Here is a 12,517-nt window from a genome sequence, read left to right as displayed (position 1 = left end):
TTTGTCCATCAGTTTCCATCTGCATCTTTTAAAGTGTTGGCAGGCGAGACGGGTGTGTGAATGAGCACCACTGGGTCCTGCAGCGCTTTGATAGGATTTAGAAGACAACTTGCAGCCATGCATCGTTGCCAAACAGTGCAGCCTGATGCATGACTATGGCATACCTGTACCTGATGTATTTTATTCCTAGTGGTGTTCTTACTGGGGATTCTTTGACACTTGATGAAGCTCTGCTTCCAAAATGTTGGGCTTAGACACTGGCTTCCTATGTTGTGGATGCCTTCAGTTGCAATAGGTGTTACGTACTTGAAATGGTACAAGAAATTAAAAGTCTTGGGGGAAGCCAGCAACCGGCAGTAAATTGAGCTAAGCCAGATGACTGAGAGAAGATGTGAGGGTTTGTCACCGTACGCCCTGCAGCACAGAGGAAGACTTTTTTCCTTCTCACAGTCATGTTAGGAAAAAAAAAAAAAAAGTGACAGCACAGGCACATTACAAGGCAGGAGTGAGTGTGAGGGGAAATCTGACCAGAGGGAGCATGGAGACTGATGTGGAGCATATCAGCTCCTTGGCACTGTGCAGGACAGGTTTGAGTACTGCAAAGAGGAGCTCAGACACTACTTTGTGTTGTCGATGGCATAACCACGCAGCCTGCCTGCCTTGTGATTTTTAGGCAAGCTTCATCATTCACCTGAATGTCTTACAAGTGCCTCCATTGCTGCACAATGTGAGCAGAGCCTGCTTTTTTATGCTTAGCTCCCTGTTGCCTTCTCAAACAAGGCAGGGCAGTGCTGACAGTAAGCAGAGACTTTCTAAAAACAACTGATACATTGCATTTCTAATGAAAGTGAAGCTGTATTGTCTTTGGCAATAGGGATGGTTTACTGCTCTGAGACTTTGTCTTCTCTGAGACTTTCTCAGCAGTAGTTCATAGAGAAACCTGTTCAAATAAACATAGGGTAAAGACCCTTTGCTCTCACTTGTGTCATAAAAAAAAGAGGTGAGAGATTATTTCTGAATGAGTGTTTCTGGTAGAATTGCTACAGCAGCCCAATCCAACTCAGCTTTGCCTGTGAAGCCATAAGCATGTTTTATAATTTGCTTCTAACTTGCCTAATAACCAGCCAACATGTACTATGCAGCATGGTTCTGTGTGGGACTTCATTTGTGGTGACTGCAGTACTGCAGTGAACTTTGTTGTACTAAACAAATGATGCCATGAATGGACAATATAATCAGCCAGTGTTTCTTTTTCATTAGGGGTCGAACAGGAAGGATCCGGGTCTTGTCTTTCAAAACTGGTGTTGTGTCCCTTTGTAAAGCACACCTGGAAGATAAATACAGATGTAAGTCAGTGTAATTCTTTTCATTTTACTTTATGTTTATATTCTGGTTTTATTCCTTCTGTCTATTGCATATACATTTAATTAGCATACAAAGGCATTCTTCTTTAGATAGTTCAGATGCAAAGTGTGTTAATTTGCTCCACTTTGTATTCCTAAGTTGTTTCTTCAGTGTTTTTTTAGGTAGTTTAGCACAGCAGTTCCCAAACTTTTCTGTTTGCAGTTTTCCGTGTGTACACCCAATAGATGTGTATTTATTTACAAGTTCTATACATACAGAATCAGAAAATCATAGAATGGTCTGGGTTGGAAGGGACCTCCAAAGGTCATCTAGTCCAACAACCTCTGCAGTAAGCAGGGGCATCCTCAACTAGATCAGGCTGCCCAGAGCCATGTTGAGCCTCACTATCTGCAGGAATGAGGCCCAAACCACCTCCACGGGCAACCCATTCCAGTGTTCCATCAACCTCATAGTAAAGAACTTGTTCCTAACATCCAATCTAAATCTACTCTTCTCTAGTTTGAAGCCATTGTCCCTTGTCCTATCACTACAGGCCTTTGGAAACAGGCTCTTTCCATCCTTCTTGTAGGTCCCCTTCAGGTACTGGAAGGCTGCTCTTAGGTCTCCCCAGATCCTCCTCCAGGCTGAACAACCCCAGCTCCCCTCAGCCTGTCCTCATAGCAGAGGTGTTCCAACCCCCTGATCATTCTTGTGGCCCTCCTCTGGACCCACTCCATTAGGTCCACATTAATTTGTACAGTTAATTTATTTACAAAAACACACATTACAGGACACCAGTTTTAAAATATAGTAACTTTTTAAGATGTTTTCCACAATGTACTCACAGGATCACAGAATATATCTGGTTGGAAGAGACCTCAAAGATCGTCTAGTCCAACCCTTGACTCATCACTGAAGGGTCAATACTAAGCCATATCCCTAAGTGCCAGTGCCATGCACGCCACTTGAACACCCGCAGGGACATGCCACTACTGCCCTGGGCAGACCATTCCAGTGTTTGATAACCCTTTCAGTGAAGAAATAATTTCCTAACATCCAGTTTGAACCTCCCCCTGATGCATCTTGTAACCATTTCCTGAAGTCCTGTTGCTTGTCATCAAGGAGAAGATGATGGTCCCCTCCTCACTGCAATCTCCCTTCAAGTAGTTGTAGAGAGCAATGACGTCTCTCTTCAGCCTCCTCTTCTCTAGTCAGGGTCTCATTTGTACTGTGTTTAAATATAGTTGGTACCTTTATTATATACTTAAAGGCATGCAAATTTTTTATCTTTTAATACATGAAAACCTGAAATACTTGAAAAAATTCCACTTGAGGGTTCAGCTTTATCTTACTAATTAATCATTCATTAGTGAGGCTAGGATCCAGAAAAGAGCTACTCCTGAGAACCACTCTTCATGAGTAGCTTTCTGGTTAATTGGTATCACTCGTTCATGCATTTGGAAAAAACAAAACCAGAAACCAACCAATCAACCAAACCCCAACCCCCTCCCCAAAACACTAAAATAATCAACCTCTAGGCTTCAACCCAATACCATAGCAGTTCTTTTATCAGTTGCTGTTACTCTATTCTTCTACTAATGAAAGTTGAAGAACACTAAAGAGAAAACAGTTTCAACAACGAGGTTTGTGCATGACTGTGTATAATTGGATCAGATTTTAGGGCAGTCACTATCAATGTCACAGTTTATATCTCCAGATGTTTCATATGGGTGTTGTGAAAAAATTATTGGGAGGATCTTTTAAGAAAGTGACTCAGTTACAGACATTTTTCAAAATTATATTTCACTGAGGATTATCAAAGTTACAAAGGAAGGCATTTATTCGTATTTTATAGTCTCCTGCAGTGTGTGTGTGCATGGTAATGCACAATCTCCTGTTTTAAGGTTGTAGAGCACTTAATGTTTTCGTAATGGGGAAACTGACAGCTGAATTTGTGGGAGAGGAAGGAATCATCTCTGCCAGGCTGTGCTCTGGCTTCACCATCCAGGCTGAAGTTGCACAGGATCACAGGATGTTAGGGGTTGGAAGGGACCTACAGAGATCAAGTCCAACCCCCCTGCCAGAGCAGGACCATAGAATCTAGCACAGGTGGCACAGAAGCACATCCAGATGGGTCTTGAAAGTCTCCAGGGAAGGAGACTCCACAACCTCTCTGGGGAGCCTGTTTCAGTGCTCCATGACCCTTACAGTGAAAAAGTTCCTCCTTATGTTGAGATGGAACCTCCGGTGCTGTAGTTTATGTCCATTGCCCCTTGTCCTATCACAGGGTGCAAGTGAGAAGAGCCTGTCCCCTCCCTCTTGACACCCAACCTTCATATATTTATATACATTTATTAAATCCCCTCTCAGTCTTCTTTTCTCCAGACCAAAAAGCCCCAGGGCTCTCAGTATCTCCTCATAAGGCAGTGTTCCAGTCCCTCAATCATCCTTGTAGCGCTCTGTTGAAATTTCTCCAGCAGATTCCTGTCCCTAACTTGTTACCCACCAGGACTTCCAGGTCCTTCTCCACCAGGTTGCTCTCCAGCAGATCATCTCCCAACCTGTAATTGCAGTGCCATTGCCTTTAGTATTGCTGCAACTGTGTGATGAGTTGCACTCCTTTACATTTTTTTTTCACTTACTCGTGCAGCAGAGCAGAATTGGTTATTCCAGAGCACAAGTCTTCAGGCTTGCAGAGGTGATGGAGAGATTTATCCCAAAACTATTTATTATTAAACTAGGTTTGGCAAGAGAGAAATTCATGTAATTAAAAAAATAATTCTTTCCCTATCTATTCCTTTGGAAGAAAGCAGGTGTCTAAGCAGCACTAGGAAAGCAGCACTGAAGCACCTTTATAATTGTGTCCCTGTGTCAGGTGAAATATTAAAGCCTTAACTCCGTAAATAGGGTGTCTTTTTATTTCAGCCTTCTCTCTCTCCCTGTCTTGGTTTGGGGTTTTTTTTGGTTGTTTGTTTGGGTTTTTTTTTAACTCTGAAACGAAAGGAGAATTTATTCAGGTCAGGTATTGTCAGCAGCAGGGATATTACCCAATAAGAATTTCAGTTAATGCTAACCTGATTTTTCTCATTATTATGAACTCTAAAACTTTCTCAATGTATATGAAGTATATCTAATTCCCACCAAATTAAATTGAGCTTACAAAGGGATAATTCTGTCCTGTAAAGGTTCTTTTCTAGAATGGTGCACTAACAGAACATGACTTCAGGTGACATTTCGCTTCAGAGGTGGAAACTTAATAGGACAGTAAGATTCCTGGTGGATGGCAGGTTCTGTCGGACTGTAATGTTCTTGTTTCATTTTAGAAATACTTTTGGATTAAAAGATTATGATATATTGGAGTTAAGGAGCTCTTGGTTTTCAATTCAAGTCATCTGAATTCCCTGAGTTGTGTGTTGATTGCTAAGGCTTCAAATTTGCCGCATGTTGTGCGAGATTATTTTACTCTTAATTTTTTTGCAAACATTGATGTTGCTGAGGCTCGAAGATCCTGCTGTTTAGTTAGCTGTGTTAGAAACTAACAGCTGCTGTTATCAGTAATGCCACAGGTGCTGTTAGAATGGTCCTTCTTCCCAGGTACAAGCCAATAATGCTATTAAAAATTATCCCTGGGCTGCGTGTTTAACAGAAACCCCCTTATGGTTAGGGGAAGAGAAGCAGCCAAACCAAAGGTGCCTGCCGAAGCTGTTGCTCACGCTCTCAAACCTTCGAAATGCTGCAAACTTCCATGCTGTTTGCCGCATCCCAGTGGCCATGCTTTATCTCTGGTGTCCTTTTCCTTCCTCCAGATCTGTTCAAACAAGTGGCAAGCTCCACTGGCTTCTGTGACCAGCGCCGGCTGGGACTCCTGCTGCACGATTCCATCCAGATCCCTCGGCAGCTGGGGGAAGTGGCCTCCTTTGGGGGCAGCAATATCGAGCCAAGTGTCAGGAGCTGCTTCCAGTTTGTAAGTCCATGTTTGCTCCATGTTCCTTTTCTGATTTGTATTTTACACAAATACAAGTAGCCTGCCCATTCTGAAGAGGATTGAAAATCTGAAAGGAGGATTAGGGTACCGAGGCTCATTTAGTGGTGGTATTCATTGGTTTAATAAACCTCTCTTTTGGGTATTTGAATTAGCCCATATCTCTGACCCTGGTGGATGAAGTCCAGATTATGCTTTTACCCAGGCAGTAAATAATTGCTATCAAGGCTTATATTGTAACTGGAATCTGCAAGCAGTATATGTCTTTGCTGCAGCAGCTCTTGATTTTACAATTCTGTGCTACCAGCAGGTAGATCACCGTGTAGGTGAACAGCAATGGTTAATCTAAATTTTGGGCAGTGACAGCCAGGTGCCCAGGGAAGCAACAGAACAAAAGCAACTGCCTCCAGTGCTGTCTGGAGTCCAGGATTGCTCAATGAGCTCCTTCCACTGCTTGATTGGATAACACCAGTTTTCTTTAAGGAGTACTGAAAGAATTCCTGTCCTGTCTGTTGAGGAATACATGGCAAACTGGAAGCTCTTTTTCAAACTTGTAAATTATTTAATCTGGGGAGGAAGAGAGTTAAAGGAATTATTCATCCTTCTCCTAACCACCAGCAGAATGCATAATATGAAGACAGCTGCTTAATGAAAAGGTAGAGGAGGGGAGGTAATGTATGGTCTGTGATAAACTCTCAATGCATCCTCTACATTACAATGGAAGAAATGCTCTTTTCCCATCCCCTGAGTGTCCCGGGGGAATGTTTTTGTTTGGTTGGGGGCGGAAGGAGTTGTTTGCTTTCTTGCCTGCTGCTCAAGTTTCATTATGTGGTAGTTTCAGTTCTGTAGTGAGCAAAACACAGCAAGTTGGGTTTTTTTTTCCAATGTATATTAGTGCTTGGAAGTAGTCTTCTTATATACAATGACTATGGAAAGAACCTAATTCTGAAATTGCCACCAATTTCAGTTGTGGTTGGATGTTTGCTTTCTGTATTGTTTAAACTTCTTTTAACACATTATTTTGACAGGATACACATTTTCCCATGTCTGTCATTCATGACTTGACCTTTTATAATTTTAATCTGTTTGATGCAGTTTCCAAATCAAAATGTAATAGGACCATATCTGAAGTTGATAATCCATGCTGATAAGCTAGGCGTAGTAGTGTTGATAGCTGGGTTATGCCCTTCTTTAGAACTTGCGGCTTGAAAGCTACACTGGGCTTTCAAGTGAGACCAACACAAATGACTTTCACAGAAAATTCATGGTCAAAAGCTCATTTGTGCATTCCTCTGAAATTAGGACTCATTGGATCTCATCATTTTCCCAAGTGAATAGCCACAGCGCAGTTTCCCACTGCTGAAAAACTCATAAGGAAGGGGACTTCAGAATCTGACAAAACTATTTGGTTTCTTTGAAAGAGGGCTGCCATTTTGTGTGTTTACACTAGGAAAAAACAATAGAATTCATGCTGATGGAACACACAAAAGCTATTTTTATCAAGTAGGAAGAAGACTTTGGAATAAATGTTTGCTTGACTAAAGTTAGCAGCATTGTCATGGCAAATAAAGATGTGGCAGTGGGCTGAATGCTGCACTGCATCCACCTGCCAGCATTTCACAGAATAGAATGGTTTGGGTTGGAAGGGACCTTAAAGATCATCTAGCTACAACCCCCAGCCATGGGCAGAGACACCGTCCACTAGACCAGGTTGCTCAAGGCCTCATCCAGCCTGGCTTGGAACATGTCCACGGAAGGGGCATCCACAGCCTCCCTGGGCAACCCATTCCAGTGTCTGACCACTCTCACTGGAAAGAATTTCTTCCTAACATCCAGTCTAAATCTACTCTCTTCCAGCTTAAATCCATTCTTTCTCATCCTATCACTACAAGCCTTGCTAAAAAGACCCTCCACAGCTTTCTTGTAGGCCCCCTTCTGGTACTGGAAGGCTTCTCTAAAGTCTGCCTGGAGCGTTCTGTTCTCTAGGCTGAACAGTCCCAACTCTCATAGCTTCTCCCCGTAGGGGAGGTGCTTCAGCCCTCTGATCATCTTTATAATCTTGGTCTGGACCTGCTCCAGCATTTCCATGTCCCTCTTATGCTGGGGGCACCAGAACTGGATGCAGTATTGCAGGTGGGGTCTCACAGAAACAGTAGAGGGGAAGAATCACCTCCCTCATCCTGCTGGTCACACTTATTTTGACACGCCAGGACACAGTTGGCCTTCTGGACTGCAAGCATACATTGCCAGCTCCTGTTGAGATTTTCATCAGACACCCCCACGTCCTTCTCCTCAAGACCATTCTTGAGCCACTCCTCACCCAGCCTATATTTGTGCTTAGTATTGCCCCAACCCAGGTGTAGGGCAATGCACTTTGCCTTGTTGTACTTCATGAGGTTGGCTTGTGCCCACCTCTCCAGCCTGCCCAAGTGCCTCGGGATGACATCCATTCCCTCCAGTGTTGCAACCACACCACCCAACTTGGTGTCATTTGCAGTCCTGCTGAGGGTGCCTCAGTCCCACTGTCCATATTGCTGACAAAGATGCTAAACAATACTGGGCCCAGTACTGACCCTCAAGGGATGCCACTTGTCACTGGTCTCCATTTGTTGGCCTCCTGGCCCTTTTGTCTGCTGCCTTCTTTCTTGGGATGCACTGCTCCTGGGCTTGGAGATAGTCCTTGAATACTCACCAGCTTTCCTGGGCCCCTCTTTCCTCTAGGGCTTTGTACCTTGGCACTCTGCCACACATCCCTGAAGAGGATGAAGTCTGCTCTCTTGAAATCCAGAGTAGTGAGCTTGCTTTGCACTCTCTTAGATGCTTTCAGGATCTTAAAATCTATCATTTCATGGTTGCTGCAGCCAAGGCTGCCCTGAAGTTTCAGTTCACTCACCAGCCCCTCCTTTTTGGTAAGGACAAGGTTTTGTGGAATTTCTGTGGATGCCCAAACACAGCTGGGCAAAACCTTTGACATGTTCATAAATCAGAACGTTGAAAAACATGAGGTTTCCTTGTCTTACCAACACTGAAAAATAGGTTTTCTTCTTAACTGCAGTGAGAGGAATTTCATTATCTCTTTTTTTCCCTCTGGGTGAAGCCTCATTTTAACTTGCAGAGTGCAGAGAGTAGTTTCTAACCTGTGTTGCAGCTGAACAGATGATCTGAGAGGGCCAGAGAGGGAGAGAGAAGCTCAATTGAAAGGAAATACAAAAATAGGCAGGATGAAATCCTAGAGAGAGGAGCAGAAATCCACATGTAGGGAGAGCTCTGATGAAGGAGAGGGAGAAGGAACTAAGGAGTGGAAGAATAAGGGGTACCCTTAAAGAATGATGGCAAGAACAGTAGTAGGAATAATAATGATGAAGGAAATGGAAGGGTAGGGAGAATGAGACCTAAAAGAACGGGGCAGCCAGGAGTGGGGGTGGCAGTAGAAATAAGAGCTTTCCAGGAGAAAGGGAGGAGGGGAGCACAGAGACATCCTTTCAGTGTAGGTGGTGCTTGGAGGGCATGAGGATCCTTAGTGCAGAGGTGCTGGGGAGATGGTAGCAGGGAGCAGCCTGTGAAATGTGGCACTGGAGGAACTGTGCAGCTGAGGACTGCATCAGGCACTCAGTGGCCTCCTTTTACTTAAGTGAGATAATTCAATTTTGGAAAATATTGTGGGGATTCATAGTTTACATTACTGTGTGAAAACTAAACTAAGTCTTTCTTTGAAGGCCCGTGGTGAGGAATGCTCTTTTTTGTGATGGTCGTGGTTGGTTGGGGTTTTGTTGTTGTTGTTTTCCCTTACCTTTTTTTGCTTTGTTTTTTCCTTTCTGGTGATGATAAGCTGGCAATAAATTGCAGTCTTGTCAGGGTCTGCAACAAATGTGTGCCTCAGACATGGCTCTCTCTGCCCCCTTAGGTTAGGTGCCCTGGCAACGGCCTTGTATGTCTGTACAACAGAAAAAAATAGTGTGTGTGTGGGATATTTACTGTTCCCAGCAATAACAGAGGAAATCTCTCCTGCTTAATGGTTTGAAGTGTGAGTCCTTGAGCATGAGGGCTGGGCAAGGCAGGCTTCCCAGCCTGGCTGCTGGCAGCAGCTGATGCTGCCTGCTCTTAGGGAACAGGTCCCCTGACTGCAGGCTACTGCTCTTCTCTTGCTTTTCATCCTCCCAGCTCCAATTCTTGCTTTCCATACTTGTCTTCACATACAGGAAGGTGCTGATGGTAATTGTTGGGAGAGAAAGGATGTGGGACTCATTTTTCCTAAGAGGGGGAAGGAGATGCAATTTCTGCTTTGAGATTGTAAGAAAAAAGATGTTTTAGTGAGACCAAAGAGCATTCGAAGAAGGTATGGATCTACCCAGGCTCAGACTGAGTGAAGCTGATGTCACTGCAGCGTGAAACTACTTTCTTTTGAGCTCTGTGATGGATACATTTTTGAAGTAAACAGGATAGGGAGCTGATATGGACTGAAGGACACACACACACACACACTGTTTTAATCACAGTGGAAAATTATTCATATACTGTAAATAGGACCTAGGAATTAACATTGAATGAATTACTGCGACATTGGGACATTTCAGAAATGAGATGTGAAAACAGAGAGCAGCTCAGATGGGAGCTGCTGTGGTGGTGACTTTGGCTGCAAATGCTGTGGTTTTAATCAGTTGGGCAGTTGTCTTGTGAGAGATTAGTTAGGATTTATTATTTTTTTTTACAGTTGGGAAATACCAGTACTGTGTACAAAGAGCTATAGTTATGTAGAGGTCTATATGAAAATAATATACAAATGCCATGTTACTGTTGAGGGACTCAACATGAGCCACCAGTGTGCACTTGTGGCCCAGATAGCCAATCACATCTTGGGCTGCATCAAGAGAAGTGTGGCCAGTAGGTCGAGCTCTGGTGCTTTGGTGAGACTCCACCTGGAGTACTGTGTCCAGTTCTGGAGCCCCTGCTGTTACAAGAAGGATCTGGACATGCTGGAGCGTGTCTAGAGAAGGGCCACAAGGATGATAAGAAGGCTGGAGCACCTCTCCTGTGAGGGCAGACTGAGAGAGTTGGGGCTGTTCAGACTGGAGAGAAGGCAGCTCTGAAGAGACCTTATTGTGGCCTTCCAGTATCTGAAGGGGGCCTACAAGAAAGCTGGGGAGGGACTTTTTAGGATGTCAGGTGTGACAGTTTAGGCTGTGCCTTTAAGCTAGGAGGACTAGGGGTAGTGGAGCAAAACTAGAAGTGGGTAGATTCAGATTGGATATTAGGAAGAGGTTCTTCCCCATGAGGATGGTGAGATCCTGGAACAGGTTGCCCAGAGAGGTGGGAGAAGCCTCATCCCTGGAGGTTTTTAAGGCCAGGTTGGATGTGGCTCTGTGCAAGCTGGTCTAGTGTGAGGTGTCCCTGGTCATGGCAGGGGTGCTGGAACTAGATGATCCTTGAGGTCCCTTCCAACCCTAACATTTCTATGATTCTGTGACTCTGTCTGGTTTGAGAGAAGCAGGCAGCCCTTCTTTCTATTCATGAGATACTTCTTCAGCTTTTGTCTCTGACAGGGGAGACCTGGCCTAAGGGAACTAGCAAATCCTTCCTCAAGCTGCTGTGCTGTAAATGTCATAAAACAGTAATTCTGGTTTTATTTTGGTAGGATTTTGTGAACCTGCCTGACTTTGGGAGACACTCTTGAAGAGCCTTACAAGTGAAGTGTTTCAAAAGGGCTATTTTTAAATGGTTTGGGAGATGGGGATTGGGTGTGGGAGGATAGCATGTTTCAAGTGTGGGTGATATAAAACTAAGTACACTAATTCACTTCTGGATTCTTGGGTTTTATTTTATTACTCTTTGCCACAACACAAAACATTGACTAGTCAGTGCAATGAAGTGTAATGCAAGAGGTTAAACCATGATCTTAAGGATTTGTTCCAAGGTTTGAGACAGACTTAAGCAGTTTGTATCACCCAAAATTAACCTTTATAATAATCCTCTTTCTTGACCATGAAACAGCACTTGTCTTGAAAACAACCAGTTCTGGAGTTTTGTGTTCTTGCCAGACAGCAGTGGGGAGAATGTGTAAGTACTCAGGAAGGTGCTCAACAGTGGAAGACAAAGTTGCACAGGGTTAGGTCTGACTCCAGGGAGGCAAAGCTGCTGTTCATGGCTTACTCTGCATTTAAAAACTTTAACAAGTCCTAAGAATCCCATTCTGCAATTTTGCTTGTCCAAATGATGTTTACCTGGACTAATGTGAAGCTTTCTATCCAGGTTATAAAAAACCACCATTAAATTCATAATGCTAATTCATTTCCAGTTAATTTCCTACAGAAATCCTACAGAATATAGCTCATCAAAAACGTGTCCACAATATGTGCTGCATTTTCTGTCCAAAAGCAAACCACGCTGATCATGTGTTTTGAACCACGTTTCATATTATGGATAAAGTTAATGTAGTATAGAATCTTTTTTAAACTACAAGCTGCGAGATGGGGGAGGAACACCAGAAAAATCAACTCCCAAGCAGTGCATAAAGATGCTAGCACCACCCGATTTCCTATTTCCCACACACACACATTGTTTTGGCAAAATAAATACTGAAAAGCAGATGTCTGGAGCATAATGAATTTCCATGTCCCCCATAACAAATTGTTACTTGTAAGCTGGAAAGGGCTTTATGAATTTTACTTTATGATTCACTCTGTTATTACCATAAAAATTGAGAGTTGCACAGAAATGTGTTCAAGAGAAGAACCATTAATATTCCTTACAGCTTGATCTTGTTGGTTGAGATACGGAACTGTATGAATTCAGACTTTTTCCCTTATGCAAAAATCTTCAGCTGCTGCCTTTACTGGATTTAGAGATTATTAGAAAAAAATCAGAAATCAGAAGAGCAGCTCAGGGAACAGTTGAGAACTGTCTGTCCTATACTGTCTGACCCTGACCAGCTTTTCTCCATGTGGCTTTAAATCTTCATGTAATATAATTCGGAACCCGTTCTGATACATTTTAATGCACCTAATCTCTCTGAGCACAGGTTTTGTACAGCCAGCCTGCAGAGCTCTGGCTAGGCAGCTATTGGGACTGCTGACAATTGACAGTGGCTGCAAAATTAAAATAGATCTTTGGATGTTACAGAAAGTCTTTCGTTGCTGCAACGTTTCCCCTACAAAATCAAAGCAGCTACAAGTGGAGAGCTATGCTCATTCTTAT

General features: G+C 43.4%; 1 protein-coding gene across 14 annotated transcripts in view; it reads left to right on the top strand.

Moving 5' to 3' along the window:
- The window catches only part of DMD (dystrophin), a 1,125,431-nt gene that overhangs the window by 1,062,397 nt on the left and 50,517 nt on the right, over positions 1 to 12,517 (top strand). For all 14 annotated transcript variants that reach the window (XM_054165808.1, XM_054165807.1, XM_054165806.1 and 11 more), the window contains 2 exons: positions 1,261 to 1,346; positions 5,151 to 5,308. In XM_054165808.1, the coding sequence (XP_054021783.1) occupies positions 1,261 to 1,346; positions 5,151 to 5,308 (244 nt within the window). The remainder of the gene's footprint in view (positions 1 to 1,260; positions 1,347 to 5,150; positions 5,309 to 12,517) is intronic.

The sequence above is a fragment of the Dryobates pubescens genome, chromosome 12 (assembly GCF_014839835.1).
Source record: "Dryobates pubescens isolate bDryPub1 chromosome 12, bDryPub1.pri, whole genome shotgun sequence".
In the NCBI taxonomy this organism is placed as follows: domain Eukaryota; kingdom Metazoa; phylum Chordata; class Aves; order Piciformes; family Picidae; genus Dryobates; species Dryobates pubescens.
Note: the sequence above shows the minus strand (reverse complement) of the source record. Positions and strands in the feature narration are given on the sequence as shown.